At 40.5% G+C, this 21,284-nt stretch overlaps 1 protein-coding gene across 2 annotated transcripts in view; it reads left to right on the forward strand.

The window, feature by feature from the left end:
- LOC139690328 (uncharacterized) overlaps positions 1–14,753 on the forward strand; it is a 134,503-nt gene extending 119,750 nt beyond the window's left edge. For both annotated transcript variants that reach the window (XM_071587722.1, XM_071587723.1), the window contains exon 2: positions 12,268–14,753. In XM_071587722.1, the coding sequence (XP_071443823.1) occupies positions 12,268–13,582 (1,315 nt within the window). In that variant the 3' untranslated portion in view covers positions 13,583–14,753. The remainder of the gene's footprint in view (positions 1–12,267) is intronic.
- The last annotated feature ends 6,531 nt before the right edge of the window (positions 14,754–21,284 follow it).

Consider the following 21,284-nt stretch of genomic DNA (forward strand, 5'->3'; position numbering starts at 1 on the left):
CTCCTGAAACTGATTGAAACCTGCGTTGAGTGTACTACAACTGACTCTTTACTTTTGCGCTCAGAAAAACGAGTTAAATTATGGACGCCATTTATTTTCCACGGAGCGGGTTCACAATATGTCCTTGAAAATTCCTTAGAAAGTAAATATCGCAAAAATTGACGAATTTCTATTAAAATAACGTACACATAAATTAAGGAGAGTGGAAGGTAACTTTGAAGTCATTGGACGAGCAAATAACTGAAATGATTCTAGGTACTTTATTCCGATATTGATATTTTAAAAATTATTTTTGACCTAATATTAAATCGATAACTACTGTAATTAACCCATCTTATCTTTACTTATCCATGTATTAAATGCATTATAATCTTACAACGTAACTTGATGTTTCCTAAATGTATTAAATTCTCTTGAGAAAAAATAGTTGGGCTTTAGAAGCACATTAAGCTTGATTTCTTGATCTATTTGAACCTAATGCCGATTCTTCAATAATGCCGATCAATTAATGAATAACCTTTGAAAGCGGACTCTGTCATAAGTATTTTGCGTATTCGATGATTGATCAAGTAATTTCAAAAGACGTGCCGACAATATTATGGAACGAAAGCACAAGTATGGCACAGTTAGTGTCCCTCAAAATGTCTCATGAATTAAACGGCGATATACATTATTAAGGGTTCATAACCGTGTAGTACATTTTTATTTCAGAAGTCGGCAGAAGATTTTACATTATGCATCCGAGGTTGCATTTGAAATTTTGAGGAACATGACGATAGGCAGCGCATATGGCTGCATTCCAATGCTTTTTACTTTGCCTTAGTTTAAAATTCTGCCGTATTTGGATGCATTCAGTGACTATTAGCATCCCCACTCTCGCAAACTTGCTGGATTCTATGCGAGTAGTAATGCGATCAAAGTTATTCCTTTTTCCACCCAAGTGCTGTGATGAATTTTTGCTCCTCTTCCCATACCCATTTTATTTAATTGGCAGGCTGCCCCTTATTATCCAATCGCTTCTTCTCTGTTACATCACCTTTCTCTTGATCACTCCTCAATACTTAATAGCAAAGAGAGCCTCATTTGCTGGGCGATATCCAGCAGCAACGTTTATGTCATTTAAGCTAGGAAGTAGAACACAGAAGCAAGCGTTGTCCTCTTTCCGTCATTGAAGGCCCCGTGAGAGAGCTTTAAAGTTTATCACTGATATAAACAATTTCCTTGATAAATCATCTAATAAAAGGCGTCTCTAAATTTTGGGATTAGCTAAAATTGTTAGATCATAATATAATCGTAGACGATTGGTAATTGACAGACGATTGGTTTGCCCTGAAGTCAGTATGAAATTATCTTGTGCTAAATTTAAAATGAAGACCAGGGGTTTCAATTCTTATTGCTGTAATTGCATGAATTGCTTAACGTCCTTTCAGTATGCCTCTATATTAATCTCTCCTTATTGTAGCGAGTAATTATCGGCCATCAACCGCTTCATACTTCCGGTCGAGGCCGATTACCTGCTATAAGATCGATTTTCCGCCCTATCGGCTAGTTCTCTCTGAATCAAACCCCGCAAACCGATAGTATCCGTATTCGTGGGATCAGCGTTTGATCTCCAGTTACCCGTAAGTCCGTTTTCCTAAGCCCCAATTATCACCATCGCTTTGCTTAGAGCTTCTATTTGGAGTTCCATCGAACTCCATAACGTGGAGTTCAAAACATCGTGTTTACATCATCAAAGCTTCTGTTTTCAATTCATGTTTAGTCACTTAACGGAAAGATTTGATCGAGTGGATGACCTCAATCATCCACGATAGGGTTTCACCACTTCAATAAGGCGAAGAAAATCATTGATGCCGCAGCTACCTTAACATTAAAATACATTTATCTCTGGTTCTCTCCTTCGTTTCCATGGCTAAGAAGTATATAATGGGCTCATTCCCGTTATAATGCGATTTCACATTGGCTGCTAAAATGTTTTTGAAGTCACGATGCTATAACTCTGCGTTTTGAAAAATGTTATGTTTATCTATTTTGTGGAAACGGTTACCATCCACAATAGATTGGACCTATGGTTCCCGAAGAAAAGGTGTCTTCCGAGTGACTTCCGATCGCTTTTCAATGTGATTTAAAATGAAAAGTGCACCAAAACGCTAACTTAATATCTGAACTCTTTGGTTAAATGTAATTTTCTGACAGAACGGCTATCGAAATGGGTTTTATCACCTCTCACAGTTTCTATGGCCGTTATAATATGCATGAATACCCTACTAGGAATGGAGATCCATAATCTCTATCTTTCAATGTTTCGAGTTCCACCCCTCAAAAAAAGTATTTTGACTCGTCTTCTAAATGTTTAGCCTTCCTCCAAGGGTGAACGGAAACCAAGCCCCGGCCAAACGTTAAAATTTTGATTCGCCCAGGAAGGTCAATTTTATTATTTTCTTAAGATTAACTGCTTAAGTTGCAGCAAATTTGATATATTCAAATAACTGCGGAAGATGCGGCGACCATAAACTTTAACGGAACCTTCTAGGCGATCGGTTTTTACAGTTTTAAATTGTTGCATTTTAAAATTGGGATACTTTTGTTGCAGGATGAACTTGATGGAGATTATGGAAAAGCATGTTAATAACTGACTACTGCCATCGTTCCTAGCTAGCTTCAAAACCGGGTCCATCAACTTAATTTACGTTTGCTTCAAATCATAAACTGTTTCGCACTTATCTTCATTAAATAGTGGAAATCATAGCTCGCATTCTGTTTCTTTTTTTTCCTATAATTGCTCTCCCGAGGCGCTGACTAGCATTTATTTATCCCCGTTGCAGCCGGCATCATTTTAATAATTGTCATTCTTTAAAAATGGTTCATCCGCAACGTTCTCTCTTAAATCTCAATTCCGAAGCCGTGTAGTTTAGTCTTTTTTCCTGTTCGCATACCCGATCCGTTCCGTGCATCGCCCTCGGACTATTCCTCCAACCAACGAAGCGTAATCCCCGGGCGGCGTCCTTCTCACACTCGGAAGGACCACCAAATCTCGCCCGTGCACCTCTTCCGACGCGATTACCGTAAAGTCGGCCGCCTCGTAAATATCCACTCCCCCAGAAATCACTCACTCCCTCCTCATATTTTCCCATCTCGCCTCTCTTTCTCCGCCCATCTCCCAAATCGACGCCCGCAAATCACAGCGTTCCACTCGCCAATTTCGGTAGCGTAATGATGACTAAAACTGCGAATCGCTTGCCCAAACACCCCGAGTTTTGATTGTGCCGTCGAGGGTGGGAGGTCGGATGTAGGTAGGGTGGACGGGGAGGTTTGGGGTGAGGGAGCGGGGCAGGGAGGTAGGAGGAAGGTTGGAAGATGGGGTGCAAGGATAATGGGTGTGGGTTTGGGTGAAAAAAATGAGTCGGAAATTGCCCCAAAGCTCGTGTTATTAATGTCGAGCAACCGTCGCGATGGTGCGAGTCGCGTCGGAAGGAGCACGCCAAATGAGCGTCATAAAAAGTAATTGATGACGGCGAGGCGGTGCAGGTCGGATGGGAACGGGATGGAGGGAGGGGTTGGACGGCGGAAAGATGGACGGAGGCGAGCCGAGGGAGACGGACGGACTGCGCGAGCGAGAGGGTTGCTTCTTGGATCGAGCGCACCCGACCCGCCTTCGCCGAATGCGAATCCTGCTCTTCTACGAGGATCGGTCGGGAGGTAGAACCTTTTGTGCCAAATATGGAGAGGCAGTTTCTTCTTTTTTTCTCGCTTTCCGTGCGCACGTGACGGGAAAGCGGCCCCCTTGGTCCTCCCTCTCCCCCGGACTTCTATACTAGTACTGATGGAGGAGGCTTGAAACCCCCTTGGCGTGCTCGCGGTGAGAATAAAAAAATAAAATGACTATGCGATTCTGATTCGGACCTGCGGAGTGATCGATTATTCTCCCGTGTTCCTTAGTAATAAAGTGCTCCCCCAAATGAGGCCGCGGTACGCACGCGTGAAATGCGTCTCGGGTGTGATTGTTCCTCCACCGGGGGATGTGACGTTAATTATTGCAGGAGGGAAAACATTCTCCGCAACTGCCCATAATTTCGTGCCACTATCAACCTTCCCGATTTCCCTGGTATGACAATCAGCCTTTATGCCAAGGCTTGAAATTCCTGAGAACGAGGAAATACAAGACAAGCCATTGCTGGAATTAAGTGATTTCACTCAAAGACGGATTTTTCTAAAGGAATATGAATAATTTCATTTAGTGTCATTTGTATTTTTTGTGATCATGATCGAAAGCGAATTAACTTTTTTTTTCCACGACTCTGTGTATAAATGTTCTTTTACTTCAAACGTTCATTCGTGCGTACTTGGGAAGTATGGTGAGTTATGAAGGAAAAATTCATCTGATGAAAATTCCAAACTTTTCTCAGTAAATCAGAGTAGACTTCCTCGTAAATAAATTCCTTCATGACGTCTTTATTTTCGACTACATTTCTTGTACTCTAGATCAGTCTTCTTGACGGCCAAAAATCTATTCTCTTAATTTCTACTCCACGCTAATTTTGAATTCTCCCCACCACGCGCGTGACTCTGCCATTTGTCTTCGTCTTCATCCGATTTATTTTCTTCTTCCCCATTCATACCCACGTATCAAAAACCTATAAACTAAATTCATCATTCCACCTAAAAGAACAGGTGCGGGACCATACAGCTAAGCTTGTTATTTAAATATTTACTGATCCTTTCTTTAAGTCTTTACTCAGCGCATATGTCAACAATTCCTTCCTCTTTCAGAAAGGTTTAGAGCAATTTTCCTTGAATTCCCCCATTGATAGTTATCCTGTTAACACCACTAAGTTCTTATTCCTCTTAGATTTGATCTACTGTGTGTGCTGTTCCCACTCTTAACTTTTCTCCGTTGTTCCACAATTTTTAAAATTTTTCTAGCCTTCCTTTAATTTAATTCTTAGAAACTCATTTTTTTCATTCTATCGGGATTAATCTTCATTCCATGCAACATTGTATTTTTAATCCACTCAACCATAGTTGAAATGAATGTATAATGGCAACTTATTTTCCCATATAAGGTTGATGCCGCGGCTATTGATAAGGCTAGTAAGTGTTAGAACTGGATTACTGTTGATTGAAACAACTACAAAAATACCCAACTACAGCATAATAAAACACTGGAATAAAATTTGGCTTCCCTTTCATCTTGAACTTGAGTCAAAATTTTCTTTATAATTTATTTCGCACAGTTAATGGTAGCAATCATAGATTTATTTTCCTTAGGCTTTTATGGACTCGTTTCACAGTGAATTGAAATCTTACAAATACCTCTGTAGGAAATTTTCTCTGAATATATTGTCTATCGGGGATTAGATTACCCATGGAGTTATAATATTTTTCCGTAATTTTATGTAACTTATAATACATTTCCATCCAATTCAAACTAACAATGAGTACAATGACTTTTTGCTTCTTGAAATTACTAATTTCAATAAAAAACCTTTTTTTTGCCTAAAGGTTTGCTTTTTCCAATACAACTAATGAAAAATTAAAACAGTAATTCGTGAGCAAAATTAAATGGAAACGGAAAGATGATTTAAATATTAAAATAAATAGTGATTGTTTTATGAATCAGATATATTCGTGGAGTGACTTTTCGACTCGATAGGAAATATTTAGCCTTTATTTTGTACTCCTTTCTTAATATTTGTTGGGATTCTATAAGATGTTTACGTGAATGTTGGCATTAATGGTCGCCATAGTTTGCTCAACAGGCAACCTGCAGTGGACTTCATGTGTTGAACGAACCGCGTTTTTCGTGAAGCCTACAGCTGAATTATTCCATAACTACAAATTATAACTCGTATAAAATATTATTGTGCATATAAATTTACTAAGGGCGTAAAAACATCATTAAACAATCAAACTTAATTAATATCTGACTCATAGCAATCGGCATTATCTCTCTCATCTTCATGCCATATTTATTCTATGTATGAAGTAAATTTTATGAGGCAGTAGTAAAATATAATATTTTGTTCCTTTCAGAGGAGCTATTTAATATTATTTTCCCGTGACAATTGGAACCCTCCCGTAGAAGAAGAGGCTCTGTCTCATGTCCCTCCACCTTTCCCACCCGCCAAAATCTCGTGATTTAGGCATTTCCAAACCCCTGAGCAAATTTTTTGATGCCCTCCGAGATTTATTCCTTTTACTGAAGGCCGCGTGAGTGCTTTTCCTCTGCATATTTACCTCGTCTTTATCTCTTTGCCGCGTCTGGTCCCACCGCTCTCCCTCCAACGCTCCTTGTCCATTATCCACTCCCTAATTTCCATACACAATTCTCGCTATCTCTCCCTCACAAAGTTCCTTATATCATCCGCTCACACTCACCCGCCGAGACCATTCCGCCAGCTGGGCTTCCTGTCAACCCCTCCTTTCCCCACTCAACCCCCGATGTCATGTCGCTATGCCCATCCGTACCCTTCTTCTGTTGCCTTCGTATCCCGTTCGTCGCACGCCTTTTTTCATCCCCGAATCCGTATTGTCAGTCCGCCTGCAGAAATTTCGGAGAAATTCTTTTCTTCTTTTTACCTTCCCTCTCCCTTCTCCTTTGTCATCAAATTCACTGTCTTATTCAGGTATTCCCTGTAATATTTTTCACGAGCGTGAAGGAAATTTGGGGGTGCTCGGGGTTTTTATTCCCGTGCCGTTGTGAACTTTGCATTCTGCGTGAACCCGGCCATTCGTGAATTCATCTCTGCTATCATTCAGTGTGGTTAAAAGAAGTAAATTTCGTAGGCCTTAGGGCAAGTTAGAAGGAAAGCGAGAGAGTAAAAATCTGAAGTTACATTTTGTCCGTTTTTGTTGCATTTCCACTGTCGGTTCTGCCTTCTTGAATATCAAGTTGCGAATTTTGATTTTTACCCCAAGCGTCCAGGTTGAAAAGTACAGTGCTGGAGGCCAGCAGCTTCAGCGCTAGGCCAGTGCTGAAGTCAGTTCTGTACTTATGAATATCAATAAAAATTGTTCATAAATTTTAAAATTTTATTTATATATTTATTCCTTGGATTTTTTTAGTTTTTCCTCTTTAATTTCTTCAGTTGTGCTCTTGGCTGCATGGTACTCTTGGTGTTCCCTTTAATCCGTTTATTTTCGTCATAAAAATGGAATCACTACACGCAAAATAGCGCATTTCCCTGCTCTTTGTACAGATGCTACCATCATTTTATTTTATAAAATTCAGCTTTGCAGCATAAGAATTAGGTGCCTTGATCACCGCGCGCAGTATCACATGAGCAACAACATCTGCCGCCTTCAGTTGCTATGTGGGGCCGCTTCGGGTAATTTCCCGCGGCCGGTTATACGGCCAACCGTATGTAAGCGCAACTGCGTCGTTCTAAGTTTATCGGTGGACGAGTCAGAAAAAATAGCATTCGCAGAATATTCTGCTCTCCCCCCCCTCCCCGGTCATATAATAACCGATAAATGCCCATCAATATTATTTTAAATGGCTTAGGAAGCGTGGTTAATAGGTGAAGATTCAAAAAGGGGTATAAACGCTAAATAATAAGACCATTAAGTCCACTGAATATTATTTTCCCCCGCTCTGATGATGCACCTATGTATTTATGTCAAAATTTGGCCATATTTCTGGCAGTCAATGGCCCAGCAATAAACCCGCGCCGGTAGTGGCTATTGTCATATGTTTTCCGATAGTTATTAGTGAAAATATGCGATGGACGTTTCACTGACAAGCAGAGGAGATGCAATTAGTCAAACGTGTTAAGCGACCTTGTGTCCGGGGATGAATAGGTAAACTAGCGTCTCGTAATAATATTTGCTTTTTATGAAATTCCAAGCTACGAGTGCTTAAAATATTACTTGAAAAATAAGAAAAAGGCGCAATTTAGGAACTAGTGGAAATTATTCTCGTAATTGTAGCAGAGAGTTTGAAGTATTTCATGCTTCAAGCATTTCTTAGTAGTTCATGTTAGGGATCGTAAACTTACCGCTTAGACATTGGGGAGTTAAATAGTGTATGTTAGTGTAAAATTCGAAAATTCTAATCAATAAAACAATTAATTTTAATGAAAAAGGTAAATACATGCCTACCATTGTTTTATTATCACCATAAAACGTTTTCGCATACGATTTAAAATTATACCAAACAAGCAAACAGTGTAAAATGTAAAAGATGGAAAATGTTATTTCTAGAATAAATATATTTATTAGCTTCCTCTTGTCTTGCCAATCTTGTTTAAAGTAGACATATTCATTTTACAATCTTGTAATTCGAGATTAACCAACTTTTAATAAGGTTTCACTAAAACCGTTTTTCATTTGACAGCCGCTAAAACAATGAAATTATTTACGATATCTTCATTTTCTTTTTAGTAATTTATCTACAGGTTTCAACGTGTGTTTAGTGATGAAAATTCAGAACTTTAATAATTGTGTTTGCATTATTTTATTACTCCCATCAAGTGTATTCCAAAGAACCTTTAATTAAAAGAACTTGTTTCATATAGCATAAATTCTTTTAATCTAATTTTTTTTAAATTCTGAAATGTCTTGTTGCTGGAAGAGATTAAATTAACACCAGTTTCTTTGTATTACCTCCAATTGTTATATATTTCTCTCTGCGTCCGAATCATGCTTCATACATTTTTAAAAACGAAAGCAAGGAATCGTTTGAACAATCGTTGGCACGCAAACAAACAGACTAATTCTTCCTGGAACCTCCATTCATTTAGATCTTTTGTGGAGATTTGTATTCTCGAGGATGTTCACATAAGACAACAAGTAGCGTGACTAAAATTTCAAGTCTCCTTTCACCGTTATATTTCACGATATCCCGTCGCTTTCATTTACAAATCTTTAATATTTTAATTGCGTGAGTAGCGGTTTTTAGCTTGAATTTCCTTAAATTTATTGGGTGCTTGGCCATTGAGTTGATGAAGCATTATGTAATTGTAGTGAGAATAATGGCCGTTATAAACGATCGCAGACGAGTAGTTTTTCACTTAAAACTGTTCTTCATCCCGCTTGGGTACATTCCAGATGCTAAATTATAATTTAAAAAATAAGTGTTTCTCCCTTCCTAATGGAGTTTTTAGATAAAATATCTTCCACGAATTGTCTTTTTATCAAGAAACACTTTCTCTTATATAAGTTTTATATCTTTTCATTGAACTTTTTATTAATTTCCAAAGCAAAAATATTACACTACGCCTTTTCGGCGTATGTGTACACATATGAGATCCAATGAAACGTTTCGGGCGACAAAATATTACCATAATACTGTATATGAAATTTTTATCTGAGTAAATTCCTTCAGTCATTTTTCCTGAATTTAGGCAATTAACCGCAAGCCTTCTTGTAAAATATGTGCACCTAATAAGTGGATGTCTTAAAAAAATCGTAGAAGTAAATTAAATTATTGTATTTTTATTAAATTACTCCTTATCAACATTCTAGAGCTCTAATCTATATTCTTTTCTGTGGGAAAATTCCACCATTAGATAATATAAAGCTCATTATCATGGATGATAAATCTCATGCCTGGAAATCACTGCTAATGTTGAACACAGTCCGTAACTTCATAAGCGTGGCTTAAGCTCTCTTGTCTCTCACTCGTTTCATTGTTGCTTCCATGCCATACAAACCAAAGGACGCATCGCACATTGCAGTTCTTATCTGTGCAAATAAACAAAATAAATAATTTGTAGATAGTCTGAAAGTTTCACTTCCTCAATTACTTCGTAATGAAGTTGTATAAGGGTATTCGCGCGGCGTCGCTCGCTTGTAGCAGGTGGGAACTCACGGCAGCATGAAAATTCGACCTCTTGGCGTTTCACTTGGTTTGACACGCGGAAGTAAATCCTTCGAGCGTGCACAAAACCGAAATTAGAGTAGCAATTAAAACGAAAGAGGGCGGTTCTTTGAGGGTTAGTCTTTTTTTTACCATATTATTTTTGCACCTTGGGCTGGATTATATATATATTTATATATAAGTTTTTCCTACTTCCATCTCGGTTGGTAGGCGCAAATTAACGGTATCATTGTGAAGAATGGGATTGGTTTTGCTGTGCATCCAAGGAGCCATTCATTTCCCCGCGACTCTTCTTCGCATCAGAATCTGAGGTCGGAACCTACACCTAAGGCAAACAAATGCCTGGGCAAAGACGACGCTTGAGGGGTGTTTGAGGTCAGTGGGTGGGGCGCCTGACGGATGAAGAGTGAGGTTGGAAGAGTGGTTTCCCCCTTAATGATCCTCCCTAATGTGTGCCGAGGCCTTCGGGGACCCTCACGAATAAATACGACACAAAAGTGAGCCGAACGGGTCCAACCACGTATCATCTCATATAACATAGGGAAGCGTAGTTCATGCGGCGTCGCTCCTGTGTACATTTATTGAGTTGTGGACGAATAATTATGCATTGAGATTTGTAGCAATGATCTTAATTAACTTCCTTCTAATCAAAAAATGTAGCTATGCTATAGTCATCACTTTTATATTATTCTGAGACTATTTCTACGTATATCTTTTTAATAGATTTTTTATAAGGTAGCTGTGAAAAATATATAACACATGCGAATAAAAAACAGATGGCATTAACATCTGTAAGTGTTCATTATCAATTAATATTAGTTTATTGGTATTTAATTTTGCTTTGCGATTCGATGTATTATATTAAAGAGTGATGAAAATCCATTAATATGAATTGAAATGCTAACAAAGCCGAATGGTGTGTTAGCTGTTCTGAATATTAATTTGAGCCATAAAGGAGCTAAGAGTTGGAATGAAGGATTTAATTACTTCAATGTTAACTAGTATGAAACATCCATTTTATCGTGCTATTAATGCCTCATGAACTGGATTCATTTTTTATTAAAACACTGAAATTAAATAATGTACTTGTTAGCCATAAATCTGTCTAATAACTTCAAGCATTTAAGCTTTTTCAAAGTGAACCTATAACCAAGTGCCAACTCGCTGAGGATCCCGTAGCCTTTATCAGAGAACGATTTTTTGGAAAAATTTTTTTTTAATTCCTTTTCCCGGGGAATAAATATCTATTTAAACTCTGAAAAATACGAAGTTAGGATAAAATTGCCCACTATACACACGCCGTCGCTATAGTCATAAAATACATGTATGACTTTAGCGGATTTTAGTACCAAATCTGGAGTGGGATACCGTGAGAACTAATAGGTTCATTCGCTGACGGGACCTAGGACAGACGTACGAGTACATTTAAAATGAGCAGTTTTTACTCGTGGCAAATAGGAAATATTTCCGGTGAAAACAATTCTCTCCAAAATCACAGAGAGGTTGGATTATATTTTTATATCTCCCGTCCTTAGGGAGACTGGTAAATTCCTTAGACTCTACAACAGACTTCAGGAGGTCTCCAAGAGGGATGACTTCCCATATCAGTCTTCAGAGACAACATTCGTAAGCAAGGAGGCTCATCTGCCCACATTTTTGTGAAACTTGTATTTTAAATTGAAAATTTTCCACTAAGAGTTTTCCACATATCTCTATATGTTACATTTTGCGGCTATTACATTCCAGTATATTTCTTTACAACTCTAACACTACTATTTATATCTCGGCTGACGTAAGTGGGGACGTGTTATTCCATCAAATCGAGCAAAATATATGACTCGAAATCCTCACTTACCAACCGTCTACTGCTAATTTTTTCATGGCTGATGGTATTTTCTATTTGCCAAGCGAACCTGAGACGGTTTTTGAGGTATTCGATGTTTATATGAGAACATTGCAGTTTTTTGGTGTTTCTATTTAAATAATAGGCTGCGATAGCCAAGTGAAGTCCAGACAGACCGGAGGTCCAGAGTTCGATTCTGGTCGACACTTCTATGCATTGTCAGTTTCATTTATGCCGTGTACTTTTTCGGGTACCATATCATTCTGGGAAATCGCAGTCGGCACAGGGATTTGAACCAATCCCTTCACCCTGGTGTGTGAATTTCATATGCCCTTGGTTTTAGTATTAGCTCTACCTTCACTCATAAAACGAAACTTTGTGTTGATTACTGTGATTCTTTTTATTAAAATATCAGGAAATGTTCCTCGCGGCTCTTGGCAAGGCATAGTAAGCTCTTGCATAATTCCAAATACTTCAAGTAATCTAAAGTATCATCAATAACGGTAAAAATCCCTCTGTTGTATAAAGGTGGCTAGAGTACAATTAACTGTGAGCGCCCTTTCACTGAAACATTACTTACATGTGTTTTGTTTTCTTCCTCAAGGTTCCCAAGGATGGCCATTCCTCTCATCCTGTTCGCCGCCGTACTGGCGGCCGCCGACGCCGCCTCCATGCGGAAAGAATCCCCAGTGAAGGCCTTGGCGCCAATGGCGGTACCAACTCCGACCCCAGCTCATCCTGACGGGTCGCCGTCGAGTTCCCCTGTAACATCCTCCGAACTGGCGTCGCCGGCCGCTCCAGCCCAGGCCTCCCACCCACCCCCCCTGGCGCAGGGGCGGAAGAGCCTCAAGCAGAGGAAGACCTCAGGCAAGAAGAGGTCCCCCAATCACGCTCTCCTCACCAAATTCGGGCTTGCTCGCTGGGAGGGGGAGGAGGCTCGCATGGGTGCCGCGTACACCGCTGAGTCGTGGAGGGACTCGGCGGGCGATGCAGTCGGGGAGGAACACTCCGAGTACCCTCGCATCCCCGTGAAAGTGAAGAAGGGCGGTGGCGGAAAGAGGAGGAGTAGCGAGGAGGGAGAGTCGGATATGTACTACGTCCGTTTGCCCCCAATTCACCAGTACTACGCCCCCTTCCTCCACGGCCACCCCGATGCCGAGGAAGAGACAGCCGGGAGGTACGGTGCGAGCAATCGCAAACACCACCGACACGAGGCAGAGTCCGTTGCCGCTTCGGCGAGGGCCGGCGACGCCCCCCTCGAGAGCCGCTCAACCGTCATCAATATCCGACCACTTCCAGCCTCCTCCCAACCCTTCGACCACGACACCTCCGCCACCACTCACCACTCCCAGCATCGCCACCATGCCGTCCGGCGGCTCCCCCTGAGTTTCCGCACCAACGGGAAGCCTGGGCCGGTGTACCACTGGAACCTTCCAGTGCTGAGGGGCGAGGAAGAGGGTAAGCGAGGCTGGAAGAAGGTATACGGGACCAAGTCTGGAGCGACGCAGTCAACCGCGCACAAAACGCACTCGGAGGGTAGCCAACCGACGGAGACGTCTCCACAGCCCGCCTCCTCCACCACCGAGTTCCCCTACATCGAGAGCGACGTATTCCACGTCGTGAAGACGGTGAGGGGAAGGGTTCATCCCATGGCCGTGCCACCCCAGAGGCCCAGGGTCCCCGGTGGCCACCACCGAAAACCGTACCACCGGAAACCACTGTCCTCGCAGTCGGCGACGGCCTTCCCCGTGACCTCATACTACTCCCGGAAGGGTACGAAGGGGGAGACCGCCGCGTCCGCGGGAACGAGGGACCAGCACACCGCGGTCCAGAAATCTTTCTTCCAGGGTAACGGCAAACCCCACGGCTTCTACGTCATCAACGGTAGCAAGAAGTTCTACCACAGACTCCTCCCTTGAGTGAACCGATAACTTTTTTGAACCTTTTTGTTGGAAGACGACTGGATGGCTCATGAATTTATTTCCGATTTTTTAAATATCCCATCACCACACTACAGAGTTCCCCTCCGGAAATCGAAGGACCCCCCCACCCCCTCCCTCCAGCCCCCCAAACCTTACATATATATATTTTTTTTAATTTTTTGAACGACATCACACCAAAACGTCCCTAGTGTATATTTTTCGATCAATTTAGTACTTACTGAGGTACCATTTCCTGATTCGATTAATGAAAGGTCAGGGTACGGTGTATGTGTGTGCGTGTGTGTGCGATGGTAATAGCGCTGGTCCACTTAACTCCGCGTGAGGGTGTAAATGTCCAAAATATGTGGACGCAGTCAGATTTTGGGGAAGTGAAACGAAGGTAATGGAATATGCCCCCCTGCCCATTTTTTGAATGTTTGTTTAAATTCCAGTTCCATCAGCATTCGATGGTGTGACTAAGATCCTCCATTGTTCCTCAAAAGGTACACTTTTACTTTGCAATCAATGGTGTTATGGGTGCATGCGCTTATTCGCGGGTAGCTCCCTGTTATCTGTGGTTAGCCGACGACGGTCCGCGGACTCATGGGCCGTTCAACGAGACAAACGAGCTATCGGAGATTGAAGATCTTTCGGTTGGCCGATCGATGGAGAAGACGGGATCTACAGACTTCGTGGGAAGGATTGCAGGATGATGATAATGATGTGTGGCAGTGCGAATCGTTTGGTCGTCTTCTTCCGCGAGCCTTTTCAAAATGTCATCAATCAAAGACGAAAATAATAAAATAGTCATTGTAATTATATGGAAATTTCTGATTAAAAATTTTTCTATCATAGCAATTTATATTCAGAGTACAGAGAAAGAGAGAGACGTTTAATTTGAAATCCATGTAAATTGGATGAATGAAAAACGCTTAAAAATTCTTATATGTGTGCTACTTCGCCAAATTGTGTGCAGTCTCAAAAGAACTATTATATCAAAGAGATACCCGGGATAATTTTTACTACTATTGTTGATTTTATAAAAAATTCAAAACATAATTTAATCGGAATGATATCTGCTTGTAAATCAAAGCCTTGATACATTCGCATAAAGATTAATATGTCTTTTGTACGCATAACACTACATTTATATAAATAAATAACTTAACTTAAATGCTTTTGTTATTACTTTTCACATTACCCTTTCTATTATTCTAGTGATGATTTATTCATATCAATTAATCATTTAACGCTGTAAAGGGATGCTGGTTATAGGCAGTGAATCATTTCCTCAAGGTCATTTAAACATTTTTTTGCTTTTCTTTTTGCTTACATTGCAATTTTTTTCTTTTTTAATATCTTGATATTCCGCTGGAAAATGTCTAAGAAAGATATCGCCTTAAGGTGTTACATTCAGAAGCCACTAGGAATATTTCCTTTGGCTCTTGTTTAAATGCTTTCCTAAAATCATTCGTAAGTAACAGGAACATAAAACTCAGGCAGCTCATCTCATCACCTAAAAAAGGGCTATAACTTCAAATTATTGAGTAACAACATAGCCTCAAATAGCAACACCCCATTCACAGATGTGTATTCACAGATCCTCGTAAATTGAATGATTTTATGGCTCAGTTTTTCCTAGAGTATGGGTATGAATTATAATTAAGAAATTTTGGGATACCAATATTTTCAATTGACTCTCTTGAACACCATAAAGCGCTAGTACTTCATTCATATTTTTTTCTCAATTAGATTTTGCTACTTCAAATTACATTCACTAACAATTCACTCTTTTTGAAAATTTAAATGATTTTTTATTGATACAAAACACCCCTAACATGACCAATAACAAATATGTTTTAACTATGAGGTAAATAATGTATGGTAGTTGCATTATCGTGACTTGATACCCGATTATTAGCTGAATGATTCCAGAAATAACTGTCGTTAGATGCGAAACTAGGAGACATAATACGTCTAAATGGTATTTGTTACTATTTTTCTTAAAGAAACTGACGTAGGTAAGAAACTTCATTTTCCATTACATTTGCAATTAATCTTTGGAACAAGGTCTCTACCAGTACAAGAGAGAAAACCCTAGACAAGTGAAAAAACTTTTTTCCAGAATCTCTGCTCATTATTAAATTAATAAATTCATTTGTATGCATTTCTTATCTTGTTTACTACACATGCGACAAGACTTGCAAAGTTGGTGTCATGTATATTTGTGTTTACTTACTTACATATGAATAGTTTCCAAAAGTACACTATCAAAGCATTCATTTTTCAAGTGATAATATCTTCAGAGCATTCCTTTTAATAATAAGTATCAAGCATGCAGACAATCCTGTATGCTTGCGACTTGCAGTAGAACAGTATATTTTTTCTGTCCTGTGAAATAATAATCTGGAAGAACTCTATCCCTTGCGGCCTTCATCGCAAATTTAAAAGCCCCTTTATACCTCATAGTCCAACTTTACCAGAGTAAACTTCGCCAGACATAGTAATATTGCCGTCAGAGGGCTTGTGCGCTAGTGGGCTCCTTCCTTCCATACACGCCAAGCCAAGAACATACGATTAGGAAGGCAGTTCGGGTTTCGCCCTCGTGCTAGTGGTACGTTGACTAAGCTGAAGACGCTCGCTGCTTCTACGCCTTCCTACACGCAGTACTGCAAGCTGTCACCGAGTGAGTATCTTACCCCTAACCCCACTGACTAACCTCAATCCGCACACTTTAAATTCTCTTCCATTTTACACATGTCCTTTGGACAAACAGCTAATAAGTTACCAGTCAATATCTGGAGTAATGGGAAGATTTCAGTCCGGAAATCAAACTCTCAGGTCATAACTAATCGCTGGAACCGCAACTTCGTGTGCGGGGCACACAACCAGTGAATCCGGTACCGCTACTTCGCCAATTCATTTCGAAATTTCCGCCCTCGAAAGACGAGCAATTTGGTGGGACCGCGACCAGCACATCTGATTCTCCTTGACCTCTCACCAGCACGCTCCGACGCCCTGTGAACGGGGCGCGGGGTGACATCACTGTGGAGGTATCGGAAGGGTCAGCAACCCAAGGGGGGAGGGTAGGGAAGGAGGGAGGAGGAGGCGAGTGGGAAGGAAACCGGCGTTCGCCCGACAACGAGTATTTCACCCGCTCCCTCCGCCGGCGCCTGTCCTGGAGGAGGGGCATTTGACGCATGTTATGAGCGCGTGCATTGCCTATATGACCGAGCGTAATCGGCATTATGAGGAGGGCGCGACGCGGGATGGCGCGCGTGGGAAAGATGAGACGTGCGCGTGTGTACTTACTTACGTGGGTACCTTGGGCGCAATCGCTGGCTGTCTTCAATCCCCTGCTATTTCTCTGTTCTCACTCTTTTCTCTTTCACGTGTCTCGGGGTGACGCAAGGTATGCGGGCCGTCAGGGTGGGGTGCAGTGCGTCGTTTCGGCTGGAAATTGCGATGAGCGCCTTCTTCTCACGTCTTCTATCCCATAATCCATTGCTGCGAGGAGGCAACACCACCCCACTCCGTCCTCCTCAATCCCTCTCCCCATGATTCGCTCCGTCACTGCGTGCCCCCCACCCTATTCCTTCCTATCCCGGGAATGGGTGGGAGAAGAGATCACCATTTTCCCAGAGGTTAGTGGGAGTGACTCAGTACTGAGGGAGTGTGCGGAGAGGATTTTGAGTATGATTCTATAAAGCGAAGCTATGCGTCCCTAGTGTTCTGCTTGAGAGTCATCTTGCCTTATGAAGCCTCGCGATGGGGTCAGTATGTAAATGAAAATAGCGTGAGTCCTCTTCGGATGATTCTTGGGGTGGGAGTTGCTACCTTTATAATGTACATGTATATCGGAATCAATTCCGAATTATTAGAAGTTTATGCAGAAATATTTCTCAGTATGCCGGGAACAAATGGAAAAATGCTGGGAAATACGAGAGAAATACAGGTCCCATTATCTCGTAGCTGAGATAATGGGGCCTTTATCCCAAGCTGTCTTCAAGATGTTGAATTTATACATATCAGGCGTAATGCTTGAATAACTTTTAGTTGAGCTACCTTACGTTGTGTTGAATTTGAAAATTTGCTGACGAACTACTCCTTGCGCCATTGTTCTAGAAACAGTAACCGAAGGTATGGGACAAATACAATGTTCGTATAAAAAGTATCGGGAAAAGTACGAGGGTCATCCGGAAAGTAGTACCCGTTCGTGAAATAAAGACACAAAAGTAAATATTAACAAACATAAAAAATTTTATTTGAAAGAGGATACTTTAAACTACTTCTCAACATAATCTCCAAGCAAATTAAGGCATTTGTCATAACGTGTGACAAGTTTCTGTATTCCTGCTGCATAGTCCTTCGCCGCCAGCTCATTGAGATACGCGAGGGACCCATCTTGCACAAATTTTTGCATAATGCAGATGGTGTTTAACAATTTCATGAACAATTGTTCGAGAAACATTGGGAAAATGCTCACAGATGTCATCAATTGTGACGCGCCGATCGTTCCTCACGAATTCGTCAACTGAGCTCACCAGTTGGTCTGTAATGACAGACGGTCTCTCCGAACGCTCATCGTCGTGTGTGTTCCCCCTCCCCATGTTGAAGTTGCGACACCACCGCCGAACAGACGACTCGTCCATTACATTGTCTCTATACACCTCCTTTAATTGGCGATGAATATCACATGGGCGAACGTTTCTTGCATTGAGGAATTTAATCACTGCCCTCACTTCACAACTGGCGGCGTTCTCAATTTTTTTAAACATTGTAAACAATCACAGAAACAACACAGGCAATGCTAGCGTCACGCAACTTGGCTCAGAGAAGGCAGACAAGCCACTGAAGCTATCTGACCTCGTCCAGCGGCTACTCGCGTCGTCAGCACTTCATGCGGCACGAACGGGTACTACTTTCCGGATGACCCTCGTAGATTTATTTCAGATATTGCTACGTCTCAAAATCCTTCAAGCAGGTACATCCCTTAAGCGTTTACAGACGTTTGGCAGCGGCTTTTCTACGAACGGGTTTTCCATAAAATGAGCGATTCTTTTCAATTAATTTGTTTTCAACGAGGATTTGCGAAAAGAAGTCTACTCGTTTGTGCGTACAAGGCAGTTTGGACTCAACTTTTAGATTTACCTCTGCGAGGCTCTATTTAAATTAAAGCACGTCCAATTAATAAGCTCATATTCAAATTATAACAAACTGAACAAAAAAATTAATTACCAAAAGGAAGATATGGTGAAAAAAAAACCAACTGTAATTCGCAAATTCCTCCTTTTATCCACAAGAGTTGAGGAATAATTGAAATATTCTTATGTATTATCTTAATGAATCTCAGTCTGTTTTACGCCTGTTTAAGAGTTATTAAAATTCAATGTAGTTTTCCAGCAACAATTAATAGCTTTATAATTAATACGCAAAGAAATTTTGGTAATCAGTACTTCGATTTCAATGAGGTGTGGGTTCTACCTGTGAGAGAAAGTACGAGACTCGTAGTAAATTTGAGTTAAATGTCGACGAATGAAATGGAAGCTTTCAAAATTTTCCGCGAATTTGTATTTTATTCATCCTTGAAAATCAAGCCTTATTGTGACATAGTACTCAAGTTCGATGAATTCCACTCCATGAGTTTTAATGCTCGAAAAGGTTAAAGGTAAAATATTTTTCCATTAAATTCCCAAAGAGTTATGAACTATGTTATAACAGATTAGATACGTTGTTTGGATTTAGAAATAAAATTATCCTTTACACGAATTCCCACCCAGAAAAGATATTTTTCTGATTATTCTGAAAAAGCGAAAATTTCATTGACATTTCAAAAAAGCTACTGCTTTGTAAATTTATCAAAAAGCGAAAATCAAAACGCTTGAATAATTAAATGAGTTATTTTGAGCCGTTGAACATTACATCCGTCACATAACTTCCAACTGAATCGTATTAAATTATGACAATACAGGAATGTGGAAAATTCTGGAAGGAGGAGGAGGGAGGCCGGGTTGATGAACCGAATAATTCAGAATTGGAACACGTCAAATCTTATAAGGTATAGTATATTAAGTAGTTGTGAAAGTAGCCATTGATGAGGTCCGCCGATATAAGGAACACTTAATGAAATTGCATGGGATTCATTATTTTGAAGTGGAAGCGATGACCGTAGAAGTGTGAGACGGGGATGGGGGTTGGGGAGGATCTCACTTGTAATGGGGATGATGGGTGAATTCATCGCTTCAGTAAGGCTCAATTTGGAGAGTGATGGAGGAGAGGTGGGCAAGCTACGGAAGACTGGCGTTATAAAAAAAGGCAAGACGTGTGGAAGGGGTGGCGTGTGGTATATTTTCATGGTATGAACAAGCTTTCGCGAGGAATAAAGGATAGAGAGAAAAAGTAAGGCAAAAGATACTTCTCGGCTTGAGTCTTCTGGTGATATAAATAAGAGTAGTGCACCAGCAGTGAATTAGGGACTTTTTTTTACCTCTTCGGCTCAAGAAAAATCGTAAGAAATATCTTCAAAACTGAAATTTTATGAAATTAGTTCACCTTAATAAATAATAATTGTAGTAGTTTTAGGGGAGTCGACCGACAGCTGACGTCATTTACGCCATTAGGGATGGACAGGAAAGGATGGAGGGTGGAGAGGAACCCGGTGTCGGCATTAGCCTACTCTTAACGAAAGGCGCCAAGGGGTCCGCGGCTTAACGTCCCATCCGACCGACGGCGTACTCACTCAAAGTGCCCTCCACAAAGCAACTCAAGTAGGGATCGGGATACCACTGACATATATCTGCCGCCGCCGGGATTCGAATCTAGGCCCTCTGGGTAGGACGCCAGTGCGTTAGCCCCCGTAACATCCCGATCCCTCGTAATATATAATGATTATTAGGCGAAAGGGAAGAAATGACCAATTTCTACGGTATAATTAAGAATTACAATATTCTCGCATTTTTAAAAGGCTATTGAATGGCATTGAAGCCATTGACATATAATTCAATTTAAGTGTTGATATCCCCTTGCGCTTAAGCAATTACAAAGAGAAAATTTATAATGAGGGATTAAAGCTATCAAATAACAAGCAGATAATAATTATCAAGTAATTAGCAGTGAATACGCATAGGATAAAAGTGAAAATAAGAATTTCCTGATTTTTCCTTGCCGTCCACTCAGTGAGAACTAAACCAGTGCACTTGATTAAGAAGTAAACTTAAAAAGAGCTGATAAAACGCTTATTTTTCCTTAAAGGAAATAATGGCAGTTATTCCAAAGCTTAACATCAATAGTATTAATTACGATAGCATTTTAGCAAACGAGAAGTGTGCGCTCACTCACGTTTTTTGGGTAATTTTTGTTTGCCAATAATATTTACTTTAAAATTATGAAATGCGTCGTAGGCACTTAGTAAAATTTTAACCTTGATTAGACCTACGTGGAAATAAATATGATTTACCACAATGGTGTTGACCCTATTAGTGTTAATAAATTGAGCCCATATTATGGGTTATTATGAAATAATTGAATTTCGGGATATACTCTATACTGGATAATAAAATTCAAATTCAACCTTTAATAGCTTTCCTGAGGTTGTTTCTTGGCACAGACAATGGTAAAAATTAGCTGCCTGGACTAATACGGCTTTTGGCATTATTCACATATGCATTTTATCGATTTATATACTGATTTTTGAATTCGG

The sequence above is a fragment of the Hetaerina americana genome, unplaced genomic scaffold (genome assembly GCF_022747635.1).
Source record: "Hetaerina americana unplaced genomic scaffold, ioHetAmer1.1.p SCAF_3, whole genome shotgun sequence".
NCBI lineage: Eukaryota > Metazoa > Arthropoda > Insecta > Odonata > Calopterygidae > Hetaerina > Hetaerina americana.